At 37.5% G+C, this 16,386-nt stretch overlaps 1 protein-coding gene across 4 annotated transcripts in view; it reads left to right on the top strand.

Moving 5' to 3' along the window:
* wapl (cohesin release factor wings apart-like) overlaps window positions 1-16,172 on the top strand; it is a 24,321-nt gene extending 8,149 nt beyond the window's left edge. For all 4 annotated transcript variants that reach the window (XM_043032168.2, XM_043032167.2, XM_043032171.2 and 1 more), the window contains 12 exons: window positions 922-1,124; window positions 1,490-3,165; window positions 5,262-5,510; window positions 5,773-6,012; window positions 6,589-6,804; window positions 6,943-7,183; window positions 8,157-8,272; window positions 8,434-8,545; window positions 8,872-9,048; window positions 9,888-9,976; window positions 11,145-11,246; window positions 11,749-16,172. In XM_043032168.2, the coding sequence (XP_042888102.1) occupies window positions 935-1,124; window positions 1,490-3,165; window positions 5,262-5,510; window positions 5,773-6,012; window positions 6,589-6,804; window positions 6,943-7,183; window positions 8,157-8,272; window positions 8,434-8,545; window positions 8,872-9,048; window positions 9,888-9,976; window positions 11,145-11,246; window positions 11,749-11,892 (3,552 nt within the window). In that variant the 5' untranslated portion in view covers window positions 922-934 and the 3' untranslated portion in view covers window positions 11,893-16,172. The remainder of the gene's footprint in view (window positions 1-921; window positions 1,125-1,489; window positions 3,166-5,261; window positions 5,511-5,772; window positions 6,013-6,588; window positions 6,805-6,942; window positions 7,184-8,156; window positions 8,273-8,433; window positions 8,546-8,871; window positions 9,049-9,887; window positions 9,977-11,144; window positions 11,247-11,748) is intronic.
* The last annotated feature ends 214 nt before the right edge of the window (window positions 16,173-16,386 follow it).

Below are 16,386 nucleotides of genomic sequence, written 5' to 3'. Positions count from 1 at the left end.
CTTCTCTGCACTCTTAGTACCATTTTCCTCCTCCTCCTTGACTTGTTGCAACATGCCAGCATTCCTAACTTTTTTATTAATTTGCATTTTTATTAACCAAATTATTACAATTGGTTATGGTATGAACAGTCAAAAACTATGTAGATATTAAAAACAAAACTTCTTTCTTCCGTGACAGTACTTTAAGTATTTACTTAAGCTAGATTTTTGCTTGCTGTTTGGCTGAAATGTCAATGCTCTTGAACAGGTAGATTCTCTGATATCTGTGAGAATACAAATTGTTTTTCTGTCATAAGATTGATTAGTTTCTAATGAGTGTATGATCTGTATTCTTTATTTTCATGGATATGGTTTTAAGCTTTGAAGAGTCATATAATGTTTTTTTTTCTTTCTTTTTTTTGTGCTAAATTGGGGGCATCAAATTGGTGTTGATTTTTCATTTGTGCAATAATATTTATTTACATCTTTTTCAAGTGTTAAAATAAGAGTAATAAAGCCTGTATAAAGTTAACTCATACCTCCTGTTTGGAAATAAAAAAAATGTGTTGCTTATAGAGTTTTCAAGGACAAATTTGATGATGTACCAATGCAAATAGAATAAATGTTGTAGTATTGCATCACAATTGCAGTGATGCACAGCAGCCTTTGGAATGGTGAACGAATAAGGATAAAAGATGTATATTGCCTGAACCAGTGTTGATTTGCCCTAGAGATTTGTTGATATAAGATATTCTGCATTTAGGAAAGATGTGATGATAAGGGCAGGGATCAAGTCTGAAGAAGGTATACTTATTGTAAGAAAGTGTTAATACCCTTATAAAATAGGATACCACTATGTATAATTTTGTTTCTATTATTTATTTTTTTTTTTTGTCAATAACCAGTTTACATCACTAATACCCATTCTCTCTGTCATTGCAGTGCATTCATCAAGATGACTGGCAGATATAGCCGAACGTACAGCCGTAAAAAAGCTGCTCAGCCCCCTATCAGCCAGTTTGACAAGCTAGTGACCGAGCCGGGTGGTAGCAGTACCAAGCCCTCGGCAACCAAAACTGCCGGACATGTGGGGAAGTGGGGGATTACGTCATTCACATCAATCAGAAGTATCAATGGAGGCTTTGGTTAGTTGTCTGGAAGTCTTTATTTATTTTTTTAATCAGTTGCTTAAGCAGAAAAAAATCAGTCACCCTTCAATATGTTAGTTGATTTTCTAAATATTTTTGAGCATTTTAGAAAGCTTGGTATCAGTCTTGCTTTCGTCTTACTTTCTGCAATACAAATGAATACATGTTTTCTTGGGCAACCTTGATCCTATTTTGGTGTGTCTGATATAAACATCAGATTTATTGTTATTAAAAGTGTTTAAAAGTGTAATACTATACTACTTTGAATAGTATGCTTTCCCACCTATAAGGTTTGCCTGATTTAAGGTATGAAGAGATCTAGCTAATTTAAATGACTTATACTAAAACTGCATTCCTTACAGGTAAGGACGAAAGCAATAAGCGGTCTCACCCAGACGACTCACCCCCATCAAGTCTTGGTGATGATGCGTTCAGTTTTGATGGTGGGAGCACAGCCAATGGGGCATCACTTCAGGTGAAACCTCCCAACTCCACATACAGTAAACCGCGAAAATTTTTCAAAAGTAGAAATGTGGACGTGGTGAGTGAACCAGTTGCTGCAAAACCCAGTATTATAGAAAAGACTCGAGCCAAAGGATACGATGGGCTGAGTAATCTGAAAATACCGCCATTATCCTCCTTTGAGACCCCGGACTCGAGTCAGGGGACGGTGAAAGACAGTGTTGATTTGTCAGACCAAAGTGCTTTTGACAAGCTTGTGACAAGTGGTGGAAACAAATCAAACTTCGCAGAGGCTCCAAGTGGCCAAAAATCTAGTAGTGGGATCAAGCTTAAGATTTTCAAAAGTCGAAATGTGGCCTCTTGTTCTCAGGAAACATATTCTAGCACTGTGGAGCTTCCCAGCGACGACTCCCGTGCAAACAGCGCCTCGACGAGCGTGGCCAGTTCTCCATCCACAAAAGACTTGAGTGAAGAGAACCGAGATTCATCGGAGGAGCTTATGCCCTCCAGCTCCCCGCCGGCAGAGTACAAAGAATCCCAAGTCAGTTCAACATCTGTCATATCACAAGAGAATGTGTACCATTCTCCTGAAAGACTTGCCTCACCAGACAGGACAGTTAACTCAACCTACGATTCTAGTTTTGAGTTTTCGGGACTGGTGGACCAGAGAACTGGGTTGCCAGTTTTAGGTGATGATAGTGACTATAGCTTTTCAGGTACCAAATCAAACAGTGAAACTCCCCAGTTAGGCAGCAAAAGAACCTATGGTTCCAAAGTCTCAAAATCTCGAGAACTGAACAAATATCTCAGCAACAAAATGGGCCCTTTGTCAGACATTGATACTCAACCCAATACACTGAGTGAAGTTTGTAGTGGTTCCTTAGCGGATGATTTTGATATATTTAGTGTGGGATCAAGTGACTTCACAGAACCACAGAAAACCCCTCCACCTGGCACAGGGAGAGTGGACAGTCCCACTGTGTCTTCAGGCGGAGGAGGAGAAAGTGATAACTTTGATTTGTTTAGTACAGATTTTGATGAAAATGATATTGAAGACCGGACCAATATTGATTGTGGGGCTGGGGCGTTACCAGTCCAGAAAGACTCTCCTTCAATGGGTGCCACACAGGAAATGGAGGACTTGCTGTTCTCATCTCAGGGTTCATTAATGACTACGCAATCGTCCGCCAATTCCTCCTGTGCATCTTACAAGAGAAGCAATTCCACTAAGTCCGAGCCGGAGGGTGTGAAGAAGCCAGAGCAGCCACCACTGGTCAAGAAGCGCAGCATTTTCAAGAGCCGTGACGCTGACCGCGATGCAAAGAAGAGAGCAACGTACAGACACAAGTGGCATGACCAGGAGGAGAAGGATGATGCAGCTAAAGAGAAGCCAACTCTACAGAGTAGTCAGAGTGTGACCTCAGCTGCATCCTCCTATGATGACTTTGACTTTGACCCTCCAGCCACCCTCAAGAGAGTCCAGACGTGGCCTGGGTCCTCATCAACTGCTGACATGGACGACTCCTTTGATAACCAGTCTGTGACCAGTGTCAAATGTGCAAAGAATGCAAAACAAGTAAGAAGCTTTAATTATTATTATTATTATTTTTTGGGGTTTTACTTCTTGCTCACTAATTGACAGTTCTGAATTTCTTATATTCTGTCCTTTATTTGTACAGTCCTCATTCAGAGACACTGATTATGCTGTCCTCATTCAGAGAAAGATCCAAGGTACTGTAAGCAATGTGTATCACTTGTGGCTAGTCTGCTGTTATTTTCCTCAAAGCATTCTCTATCACTATTGGAAGAGTCAAGTCTCAGCAATGCAAAATTGATAGAGCATAGGTACAAGCAAGTTATTTGTTTAAGTATTCATTATTGATAAGAAAAAGATACTGAGACCCAGGTGCATATCACAAGATATAGCAGGATACTTATGAGTAGAGAAATAGATAGATGAATGAATGACTTTCCTTATGTGATTTTATATCTGAGGGTCTTTTATTTAGAGGCATTTCTCTCTCTCTCTCTCTCTCTCTCTCTCTCTCTCTCTCTCTCTCTCTCTCTCTCTCTCTCTCTCTCTCTCTCCTCTCTCTCTCTCTCTCTCTCTCTCTCTCTCTCTCTCTCCTCTCTCTCTCTCTCTCTCTCTCTCTCTCTCTCTCTCTCTCTCTCTCTCTCTCTCTCTCTCTCTCTCTCTCTCTCTCTCTCTCTCTCTCTCTCTCTCTCTCTCTCCATGAAGGCTTATTTATATACAGACAAGAGAGATCTTAGTGCATATTTTACTTTTTATATATCATCTGAAAGGATGAGTTAAGAAAAACATTTGTGTAATTTTAAGATTTATGTTAGTATTAAAGGGTTTCATAACAATTTGTTTTGTGTGTCTGTGTCTCTGAATAACATTCTCATAAATAGTAAAAGCAAGTCAAGAAGTACCAGAGTTGATAAGATGAAAAGGAAGCTAAAGAAAAATGTATTTTATGAAACTGATTTGTTTGGTAACTGACGTCATAAAAAAAAAAATTGGTTCTTTATGTTTCAAGGAGAAATGCCTGGTACAGTGCCAGATGTGGGTGTTGCCTCCCATGAATATTTAGTTAATAGTAGGAGGTAAAAGGGTATGCTTAATTCATGCATTGATCTTGTAAACAGCCTATGTGAGACAGTGATAAAGGTTGTAGAGTCCTAAATTGAACCATTCATGCAGCCAGGGAAGGATACAGGAGTGTCTGAATGGGAATTGGAAATGCAAGAACGTTATTTTTTCATTTATAACAAAAACTAATAAATTAGAAGTTTGCAAAGGAATAGTTTGGTTTTCTGATTTTAGAAGAGGTGACTGTAATAGGTTGAAAGCTGCTTTCTTCTTCCTCCTCCTTTTCCTCCTCCTCCTTCTTACCTGACTTCTTATTGAACTAATCATATGCCTAGCAGAGAGAGTGATTTATTGAAAGCAATCAAGTATTGATGATCTGATCATATATTGAGCTGAGTAGAATTTATTTAAAAGCAATCAAATGCATTATTTAGCATTGGAGATGATGGTATTAACACGAGGCCGCCACGTGAGTAAGAAGTGTCATCCAAGGCATGGCAAGATTAACCAAAAAGAGAATTGTCAACAGAATGTTACAAGAGATGAAGTGATAATCTAACAGTTTGACAAATGTTGATACTTGCTGTCTGGATTCTCATGAAAGGATTATATTCCTGTAATAGCTATTAGTAAATAGCTTGCTTTTTATCATAAGCTCTTCATCCTGAATGAAATGGGGTGTCCTGACAAGCTAAATGATTGCATAACACACTTTATTCAGCATATGAGGAAATCAGATTTCTGTATTTCAATAGAATCATAACCATGGTGTCCTAAGAGGCTCATTGTATCAATATTTGTATTGAACTTTATTTGAATTTCTGCATATTTCATTGAGGGTAGTTTTTGCTATGATGTTTACATATTGTTTATATAGTATTTTTATAAGAAAAATCAGTCTGAGCCAGTTTGGTAAAGTGTCCTTGGAACAAACTAGAGGAGACCAAATCCTAATATTTTTAGTTCATTTTCACTTTCTCTGTTATACTTAATCTCTTACCTGTTTACCTGTATTCAGAGGATAACCTTTTGTCTTCAGTAGAAGAGGGTAACTGACTATGCTATTGCTCCCACAGTATTACACCGTTGTGAAGAATGTGAAGAGAACGCATCAGTTGCAAGAGTCTGGCGAGTTCCAGGAATTCAATGACGATGTGGAATACTTCCTCGATGCCTTGCGTTCCTCCATGCCCGTCTCCACCCGGTGCCTGGCTGCACTCAACCTGGCTCAGAAGTGCATGGTGCCGGCCTTCAGAATGCATTTACGAGCTCATGGCACTGTCATCAAATTCTTCAGTGCACTCTCGGATGCCCATTCAGATCATGTGAGTTCTGAGTCTTTTTCTGAATTGTTATTTTTGAGTAGGAAGGCCTTCTTGCCAGTAGTCTATCCTTTGACTGCAATGCATTAAAGGTTGCAACTTATAGGCAATAGAGACAAGCACTACAAACAATTCAAAATTAAGTGCTATAGAAAGGTATTGGTACTGATGATATTTACACAGTGTTTTGGCTGTTCTAAGGTTTTAGAAGTATATCATTATATTATGAAATTTTCTTTATTTCAATATACTTTGTGTTACACAGAGACTGGCCATCTGTGCAGCAACTGTGATGTTCACGCTGAGTCAGGACCGCCTCAACATGGACCTGGACCGTGATTCGCTGGAGCTGATGCTGAATCTGCTCGATACAGATGCAGACGCCTCCGACAACACGCTCATAGACATGGCAGAAGTGGACCACAACAAAAAGAAGATCCGTGAGCTGTGCCGTGACATGCAAAAGAAAGGCCATGCAAAGCATCTCAACCTTAACAATATCACTGTGAGTTTGCCACTAGGATGTGGAGATTAACCTTATGGCAACAGTGCGTGTAGCGACTGAACTAGTGGTCAAGCCGGTTGTTATACGATGCTAGCGGCATTGGCTAAAAATTAGAGGGACGGGAAAAGTGTATCCTCTGCCCTCCGAGCAGCACAAACTAACGTAAATGTCATTTTTCCATAAGTCGGTCACAAAACATGGGTTTAGCTCACTTTGGAAACCTGTAGCTCTGAAGCTAGTGCTGTTATACCCATAATATTTCATGACTGTGTGTGCGCTTAGACTGTGAGAAGATGCCTATACCGCGTCACATACGTATTGACACCCGGCTTTACGCACTTTTCGCTGTGTCACATATATGTGACACCCGTTGTGAAAGGGTTAAAGAGCTCTTGTTGTTGACACTGTGATAGTGTATTTTGAATGTTGATAACAGTACAGTTTTCAATGCAATTACCAATATGATAATTTTGACAGTTAGATTTTAATTTCTGTGTAATTTCTCTTTTATTCTTGTGATCATTCTTGGAAATTCTTTGTGGTACAATACTTCAAGCGTGATATTTTTACAACCAGGCTGGCCATCTTGCCATGGAGACGTTGCTGAGTTTGACCTCGAAGCGAGCAGGAGAGTGGTTCAAGGAGGAGCTGCGGGAACTGGGTGGAGTCGAGCACTTGATTCGCACCATCACCCACTGCACACAGATGTTCACCCCCGACCTTGAGACCTGGACGCATCCACTCTTGGAGAAGCTGTCCAAGGTTGACCGTTGCCTCAAAGTCATAGAAAATGTGAGTGCCACCCCTGAGCTCTGCTAGTAATACTACCCTTTTCTTTTATCTGGGTTGACTGGCTTCCATTTACTTTTTAATATCCAGATATTTTCTGCTGTGCAAGATCATGAGCTGTTTTTGTTTTCCCCACTATAGGTAACACACCAAAACACAGCCAATCAAGAGTACCTCCTGACGTACCAAGATGGCATATTCCCAGAGAAACTCATGTACCTGTACCGGCTGTGTCATGTCGAGGTGCCCCTGTACCCCGTCAGTGATACAGAGAACCAAAAAACCATGGTAGGTGGGATGTCCACTGGCCAGCTGCTGGTCCAGACCATGCTCACCACCATCAAGGTCCTCATAAACCTTACACACAACAGTGGAAAGGAAGGTCAGTATTATATATATTATATATATTTATTTATTTGTTTATTTATTTATTTATTTAGTTAGTTAGTTAGTTATTTTTTAATAAGAATAATGAGGTTTGTTTTACAAACTTTAAAAGAATATGTGAATGAAATACCATTTAATTTTTATGTATGCATTGTTTAATGTGTATTGGTCATTGTTTAGAGAGAGATATTGCAGTATTTTTGATGAGCTATGTTAGCACTACAGAAATACATTAGTGGAAGGTTAAGAGGTCAGTGAACATCCTTAAATTATATTCTGAGACCCAATGAAAAACTCAGAGAAGCATGCATGTGAACAGTGGATAATAGACAAAATTTAATTATTATTAACAAGTTATTAACCCCTGATGGGTGACAAGATATCATGTCAAGTGATGGCAGTGTCAGCTACCGAGGTCGAGATATTTTGTCATGGCTATCCTCCTGGCTGGTGCGCTGAGTGATTGGGCATATAGTGGCTGGACACAGCCAGAGCTGGTGAATAGGCCAGGGCGATATGCTTGCGTGTTTGAAATATCCCGGTGTTTTGACTATTTAGAGCCAAAACAGCCCCGTCATTAACGGGTTGACAAATAGGCATTTTAAGTATATATATACAAGTTTAATACAGTAGGTGGTGTATCCATACAAGGCATCCATTCACATACATGTTAGCAACCTCAAGTTAATATTGGTTGTTAGTTAATCCTTGTATGGGAGAAGTCAACATTGAGACAACAGGGCCGGCACTCCATGAGCATGGAATGTCCGGTAGTATACGTCTCAGACAGCATTCCAGTATGAATCTGGTTATTATTTTATAATAAATATTTTTTTTATAACTATTCTGTATTTTTATTTAATTTCATGTTTTTATTTTTTAATGCTATCATGGAACATATTTGAGTTGATACAGTCTAGTAGTAGAATATTGAGTTAATTTTTTTTTTTTTTTTTACGCATCTCCAGCCATGGGCAGCCGCCTTCTGGGCAATGAGCAGGAGGTGTATGATATTACACTCTACTGCCTCCTGATCATGCCGCGATACTTGGCACACGACACCAGATTCGAAATCCTGATCCTGGTGAGTTCCCCCGACTTCTTGATAAGGTCCTCATACCAGAAGAGAAAAGGAGCAGAAAAAATGGCATACTGCTAGGAAGCATTATATATGTAACAACATAATCTTTGCAAGTTGTGTTTCATTTTGATTGATCTTTATTTGCTTTTTTGTCTTCTCTCTAGGCCTGTTGCCTTCTACTGAACCTGGTTGAGCATAGTAAATCAAACCGCAACCTGCTCATGAGAAGCAAGGCGCCAGAGTTCCTGGACGACGATGACAATGATTGCTTTGGCGGTAAGTCCTTTTGGATTTTTGTGAGTGATGTAAATTGTCACTTCCTTTTTCATTATTAAAAAAAAAAAAAAAAATTTACTTTACTTTACTTTAGACATGGATTGAAATAGAAGTGCTAAGATATTCTCCCTTTTGAAAGTGTGGCTCAGTATTTCCTTAGTTTTGTCACTTCCCTGGAGGATTTTTTTCATATAGCTAAATCTTGTATAAATCATGATATGATTATGACAATTTCTCTTATAAGAAAGTTGAAAGAAATAAAGAATTGTAAATACACAAGTTTTCTTTTGCTTTATATGTATAATGCAAAACTTTTGCTCCCACAGGCAAAGGAGAGAGGAAGGGGGCCATGCAGGCTCTTGTAGAACTGTTCTACCGCTGTGAGGAAAGTGCCCGGCAGCAGGAGGCCCACACAGATGACCTCATTGACAATGATTTGACAGAGAAAGCGCAGAAGGAGGATGACAGAAAGGATGATGAGCTGGAAGAGACTGTGGCCAAGTGTAAGTCGAGGGCTGTTTGCTAGCGGTCATTTATTGTGGCGTAGGAAACTTATCTCATTTGTTAGTTCTCAGTTATTGTTACTGTTCCTTCCCAGGATGAATGTGTATGTACAGTAATCTTGATGAGTTTATATATACATACATGTTTACATCCATGCATATATATATATATATATATATATATATATATATATATATATATATATATATATATATATATATATACATACATATACATATACATAACATATACAATATATATACATATATATACATATATATATAATTATATGTATATATACAGATATACATATAATATATATATACATATATACATATATAAACATATATATACATATACATATACCTATACACATATACATATAAACATATACATATACATATATACATATACATATACATATACATATATACATATACATATATACATATATACATATATAAATATATGCATATATACATATATACATATATACATATATACATATATACATATATACATATATACATATATACATATACACACACACACACACACACAGACACACACACACACGAACACGCGTGCACACCCACACGCACACACATATACACACGCACACGCACACACACACACACACACACACGCACACACACACACACACACACACACACACACACACACGTCTGTGTGTGTATGTATTTGTTTATTTATTCATTTGTTTTTAGTCTCCTTCCTAACCTTTTCCTCATTCTTGTAACACTGTCATTTTCTTTTAGAGAAGAAAGAGGAATTTAATGTAGAAATTTATTTGTTTATTTATCTTTTCTATTTTCAGTGCTACAGAAAGCAGGCCATCACATGGAGGACACACTAGTAGCTGCATACACTGCACTGCTTACAGGCTACTGCATCATGGAGGATGAGGTGAGTAGTGAGTGAAAGTAGAAGTTCAATGTATTTATCTGAAGTGGAAATTAAATGTGTTTAATTGTTATTTTGTATGCAGATGAATGCATTGTGTGCAAAGGCATGAAACTGTGGGTGAGATAGGTTTGTTTTATAAATTTCTTGTTAAAGTGCAGAAATGGATGTGGAAATGTATTTCAGGAATCATTGTTAACCTGTTGGAGAGGTGATTATATATGCCTGCTTTGGTGCCAGGATAGGCACTAATAGCACCTGAGTGGCATTCCTTATCTTTTTATTTCAGAAGGTTACCATGTTACAGCTTTGTGCTCTTTCATTTACTTGTTATAGTACCAGTCTTTTTTGCATTAGTCTTTTTTTTTTGTCTTACAGACTTTCTCAGTTTTGTCATAGGCTAAAATAGTAGTATTGAGTCTATGTTAACTCATTATGTTCTTCACACTCAGTGTTATAAAAACATTTCAGTGAAAGGAGGACAAAGAGCATCTTTATTTCTATTTCTGTTTGCTCACTTTTGTAAACAAATTCATAAATAATAATCAACAGATTAACAATAAATATGAATTGAAGAGATGAGGAAGAGGAAGGAGACCTGTGCATACAGCATGAAGTGCCACAGCACAAAGCAGTAGCATTGGTGCAGGGGCACTTGAGAACTGCTGCACATGGTCTGGTTCACCTTCCTCTTGTCCTTTTACCAGTACATCCTGCACTGCTGGTACTATAGAGCCGGAGGTCGGCATCTTTCTGTGTATTGCTGCTCTCTGAGGCTAGTGCTTTTTAGAGACCATGGATGGGTGTCTTTCAAGGCTTTCCTTTCTGCTGGTGCCAAGAGAGAGTGGTACCATCTATGTTTGTGTTTCTAAACGAAACCTATTTTAGGAAATATCATTAATATTATAATAATTATGATCGTAATTAGTATTATCTCTCATTAAATATAATTATTACTCTAAGTGTAATAAAGAAACTCAACCCTCCACCCTTCCCTAGCATCAAATACACCATGATGAGAATCATGGTGTATATCATGACACCTGTCATCAGGACCAAGAGTTGACTGTCATGTACGTTGTTATCCACAACAGATTAATGATAGGTATTTTGTAAGCATAGAGTTTTCTTTTTTAAGTGATAAGGTTTCATTCCTCTCATTTTCTTGCAGGAATGTGAGGCTGAGATCCGCAGCATGTTGCCCGACGCCAACTTTAACCTGATGGTTGTGGTACTGAAGAAGTTCCTTCATTTCATGGACCTCACTGCCACGGTAAGATTGCATAACAGCAACAACACTTGATCTCTTATTGACTTGAATGGGTACATAGAAGATCAGATCACACACAGATGTGATGAGATTTCATTTTTCAGTGATGTCTTCTGCACACAAAACTCATTTAAGTTAAATATGCCTTCTTTTATTCTAAGCCATTTATGTTTCTTTACTTGTAATTTGTTCTTACTTTTCTTGTCTTACTTTTGTTAGTCCATGCTAGATAATCCATCAGTATGGGTTTTTGTTTTAGCTGTTTACAGACTGATTAATGAATAAGGAAAGCTGTGGAACTGACAAGATGTATCAGTTTACATTTTTGTAGTTGATCTGGCATGATGTAGTCTCCCCGTCCATTTGTTTTGCACTTTGAAAATCCTTGATCACTCTTATAAAGCCTAAGGAAGACCTAGCAGCATAACCATACATAATGCAGCTCCCCTAATACCGAACGAAAGGCAAAGTAACAGTATCTTTTCCTCGTCTCTCTCCCTCGCAGACAAGCCTCCTAAGAAGCCTGAAGCCCACCCAGCGTGTGGTCAAGTACATGGAGAAGCTGGACCGCTCAGAACAAGAAGAGGCAGAAGAGGAGAGAAAAAAGCAGGAACAGAAGGAGTTGGAGTTCGATGCGTTTGGTTTTTAATTTACAAAACGAGTTCGATATGAATTCCTTGTGTCTGTATTTTTAATCATCTTTGTGTTGATTTTTTTTTCTTCTTCTTTTTATCCATTTTATTTTTGTTGTCATGAGAATGTGATGAATTATAATTTTTCAGTTTATTATTTTTTAATTTTGTTAATATAAATCACAGCATAACTGTGGTAGAAAACAAAACAAATGGAAGCCTTTAAAATTTTCTTTCTTTTTTTCTTTGAGAGTACGAACAATGACACAATATTCAGGAAAACGTAAGAATTATAGAAATGAAAGCCTCACACAGGGGAGAAGACACCAGCCAGCCAGCCAGCCAGAATACCCCTTTGCTCCTCCCATTAGGTCTCGGCTGGCGGCAGGATAGTCACTCTCTCTTCCTCTTCCTCCTGGATTCTTTTTTTTTGTTATGTCTGCGGCGCCAAGAGTACAATTTGCATTTTTCTCCCATGCATCCGATGGTAGCTTAGGGTAGGTAGTGCAATATTCTGCAACAACCTCCACACCATTCATATATTTTTTTTTTTTTTTTTCCCCTCTCTACCATTCAACTCTTACTGGCCAACCGGAAAAAAATAATAATGATAACAATAATAATAATGATAATGATGATAATAATAATTATTATAATAATTATAAAAACCAAAGATGTCAGAGCACCTTGAGAAGCCTCCCGCTGGGCTCCACATTGCCCCCCTCTCCCCCCTCCCCACCCTGACCCTACTACCACCTTGCCCCAGTCCCCCTTACCCCCTGTCCCCCTACCCCCCTCTACCACAGCTGGCATGGCAGGAGACCCCGGGCAGCATGCATCAAGGACACAGGACGGGAGAGAGGTGTAGCTTGTAGTGTTATTCTAGTGTGTAGCAGAAGTGTAGTGTCTTTTACAGTTAAACAACAAAAACAAAAAAATTACAACAAAAAATTTGAGAATCCTGACAATTGTATGATAGATGACTATTTTTTTGCCAAACTGTATTGAAGTTTCTGTATTGAAGTCAGTATCCACTCTTTCTCTGTCTGGCAGTGGTGGCTGATGGAATGCATGTTTTTATGTGAGTGCATCATATATATTTTTTTCCCCGTTTTTATTATTTTTTAAAAGTGAAATGTTTTACTTTGTATGTGCAGGACTTGGCAGGTCTTTACATCCACATGATAAGAGGTCATTTTTTTGTGCGTGGGGTAAAGGCATGCAGACTCCTCTGGAAATTTTTGTTTCTACCAGTGACCTGATTTTATTAGTGATGAAGGGAGTGCATTCGTGTCTTTATGAGGGTTATTTTTATTTCTCAAACTTAGTATGAGAGTCGAGAGTATGCATGCCGTTATAAGTGTCTCATACATTTCCAACAAAAAGAAAAGAAAAGAAAAAAGAATGCACTTTTTTTTTCTTATTCTTTTTTTTTTTTAATAGGCCCCCCTCTTTTCCTTCTTTTCTTTTTATATAAATGATGGGGTTCCCAGTGTTGAACCTTAGAACATTTCCTCTTATGTAGTAACCTCCCAGAGATCTCAGAATATAATATTTTATGTTGATGATTTCATCGTGTCTTACATTTTTCTTCTTTTTTTTTATATAGATATGCATATTTTCCCTTACACAACATTGATATTTAATTCCCTCCCTTGTAAACTGATGAAGAGTGAGATTGTGGTATCACAGTAGTTGTGTTCATTCACATATGACGGACAACACATTCACAGAGCCAACTTTTTTGCTTGGTTTCTCCATCTCCCATTATTTTTCCCTCTTTCTTCTTCATCACCTTGAAAAAAGAGTATAGTATACACTACGGGCAGTTGTTGTCTGCTATTGCTTACATGGCTGAGATAAGGGCTCACGCTGACCCAGTGCTTGGTGACCCCATTTGGCTTGGAGTTGTAAGAAAGGAAAAAAACAACAGAAAAAGACGTTAGTTTTAGTTTGTCAAGATATCTAAATTTGCTATTCAGATTTAACCCAAATTAAAAAAAAGGGATAGTTTCAGCTTAAAGAAAAACAAAAAAAGGGGGCCAAATGAGGCTTAAGGAAACAACTGGTGTTTGGGTTAGATTGGGACGCCTTACCAAAGCAAAGGGTCTCTTGAGGTTGTTCGTTTTCTACCATTGGCCAAAGATGAGATATACCTCCATGTCATTTGTGAACAAAATCACATATCTGACATCCAAAGTTTGAAACAATCAAATAATATAATACATTTAGTACTTTGCCAGAAACACTGTGGCTACAAGCTCAATTCAGTTTTTTATTTATTTATTTATCTTTTTTCTTAATATAGGAAGTCCTATCTAATTTGCACTATTCAGAACTTTTTTTCCACTTTTTCAAATTTCATAGTAATATCTTTTTCTCATCACCCATTTAAAATTAACACATGTTAGCTTTGTTACAACTGTTGCACAAATAGAGTACTTGGTACCATACATTCCATAGGAGCTGTTGAAGCATTGCCTCACTATGAGGTGATAAACTGTATGTGTATTTGTGATAGCGCACTCTTGCAACCAAACATGTACCTAAGGCTCAACCACTGTGGTTCTGGCAGGAGCCTTTCTTTTCATACTATAAATGTTCAGTGAAATATTATATGTGGGAATCTGCTGGTTTGTTGTAGGAATATGCAAAGCAAAAACGAATTGTTAAGGAATGCCAATTGAAGAGGCTTTATAAGTTATTACCAATGAAAATATGATTAATTTGTATTGCATGAATCTTCTTGGAAGTTCAGTTCAGCTTTCCCAGATAGGAATATGACACTGACCAAAACACTTCATCACAATGAAAGATGCATCAGCCATACCAATAGCACATCCCATATGTACCTAGAATGTTTAATTGGAAGGCCAGTGGGTATTTTTGTTTACAAGTGGGAGATGTTCATCCATTTTGCTTCCCCTCAGTATGGAACCTAGATTTGTTTACAGTATACAGATATATACATAGTATTAAATTGTCTTGTATATGTAAATCCTTTATAAATTTGTATCAGATGCATGTAATACAAATAATTTAATACTGTAGGTAAAATTTGTTTTATTCAATTGATCTTTCATTGAAGTTTTGGGCAGTCTCCAGTTTTTCCTTTCAGATGTGATAAATTGTACACAATTTTCATTGCATAACAGAAACATCTCTGATGTATTGACATTTACTGAACAAAAGAATGAACACCTGTAAAACCATAGATGTGGTGAAGAAAACCTCAGGATTTTTATTTCAGAAATAATACTAGCATGTAAATGCATTTGTGTCGTCCACAGTAGAACTGCTCACTAATATCACTTCTCTGAATTATGCTGACACATGTACTGTTCAAAACAAATTGTATCGTGTGATTCGATCTCAACTACGGCATGATTCCACATACTACTGACTTTACTCATACGTACTGTATGATACACAAATCGATGCATTCCTACCCTTGACTTTGTAAGAACTTTGTCTAATACGTCTTGTTGATTTTAGATCCCCTAATGAATTTTTCTGTACTTTTCATTTTGATATGCTCACAATCTCTAGTAGAACGACACGAGCTGCATTACATCATGCACATCAGGAAAAAGTGCTAAAGATTATAGAAGTTGCTATTCAGAAACCCACGCAAACACGAAAGTAAAATATTACTCCCTTGCATTCGAGAAATTAACACACTTCAGAAGTAGAAGTATTGTTATTGGAGACAAGAAAAAATGCAATTGATGTTCTATAGGACTGATAGAAGCGATTGGGAAAAAAAAATACCAACTGTACTTTTCAAAAGGCCTTGGTAGGTATGTGGGAGAAGCCAGACGCTTAGGTTTGTCTGTGAAGGAAGAGTTTGTTATTATTCCAAAATAAGGATGTACATTTTTTAAAGAAAGATATATAATTTTGTATCAATTTGCATGAAGTGCTAAAACAAAACAAAAAAAATTCCCTTTTTTTAAGTTATTGCCTTTTTTGAGGAAACATGTATAAAGATTTCCTTTACTCTCTCTCTCTCTCATTCTCTCTCTCACTCTCTCTATACATGTAAAAAGATTTTTTAAAGAAAAGTACTGACCGGTGTCACCTTATACCCATCAAAGACGGGATGAAGCTCCCGAGGTAGGAATTTAGTTTCATAAGCGGTTACAGTGGGAGGGTTTTCTTGTGATGAATGGCCTTCCTGTTTTCTATTATTGAGGGCTGAAGTATTTATTATCAAGTGTAAAAAAGAAGCCTCACCATGTTTTGTGTACACATGGGGAGGCAGGCTCTGTAATGAAATATACAACTTAGACGTGAAGTGTTCTTTTATTTACTTGCTGGAGGATTTTGTTAATTGGTTCTTTAGAGAATAAGAGCTAAAAGGTAAAGAAAGTAACTAAAAGATCAAGTTTGTATATTCCATATTTATGCGGCAAAATGACTGCTGCCATTTATTTGTGTAAGCCAGGAGAGACAATTCTTAAGTTTATAAAAACGAATATCTAATATAAAGATATAAAAACGAATGTCTA

This window comes from Penaeus japonicus, unplaced genomic scaffold (genome assembly GCF_977035675.1).
Source record: "Penaeus japonicus unplaced genomic scaffold, GWHDUDI00000001_assembly GWHDUDI00000031, whole genome shotgun sequence".
In the NCBI taxonomy this organism is placed as follows: Eukaryota; Metazoa; Arthropoda; class Malacostraca; order Decapoda; family Penaeidae; genus Penaeus; species Penaeus japonicus.
Note: the sequence above shows the minus strand (reverse complement) of the source record. Positions and strands in the feature narration are given on the sequence as shown.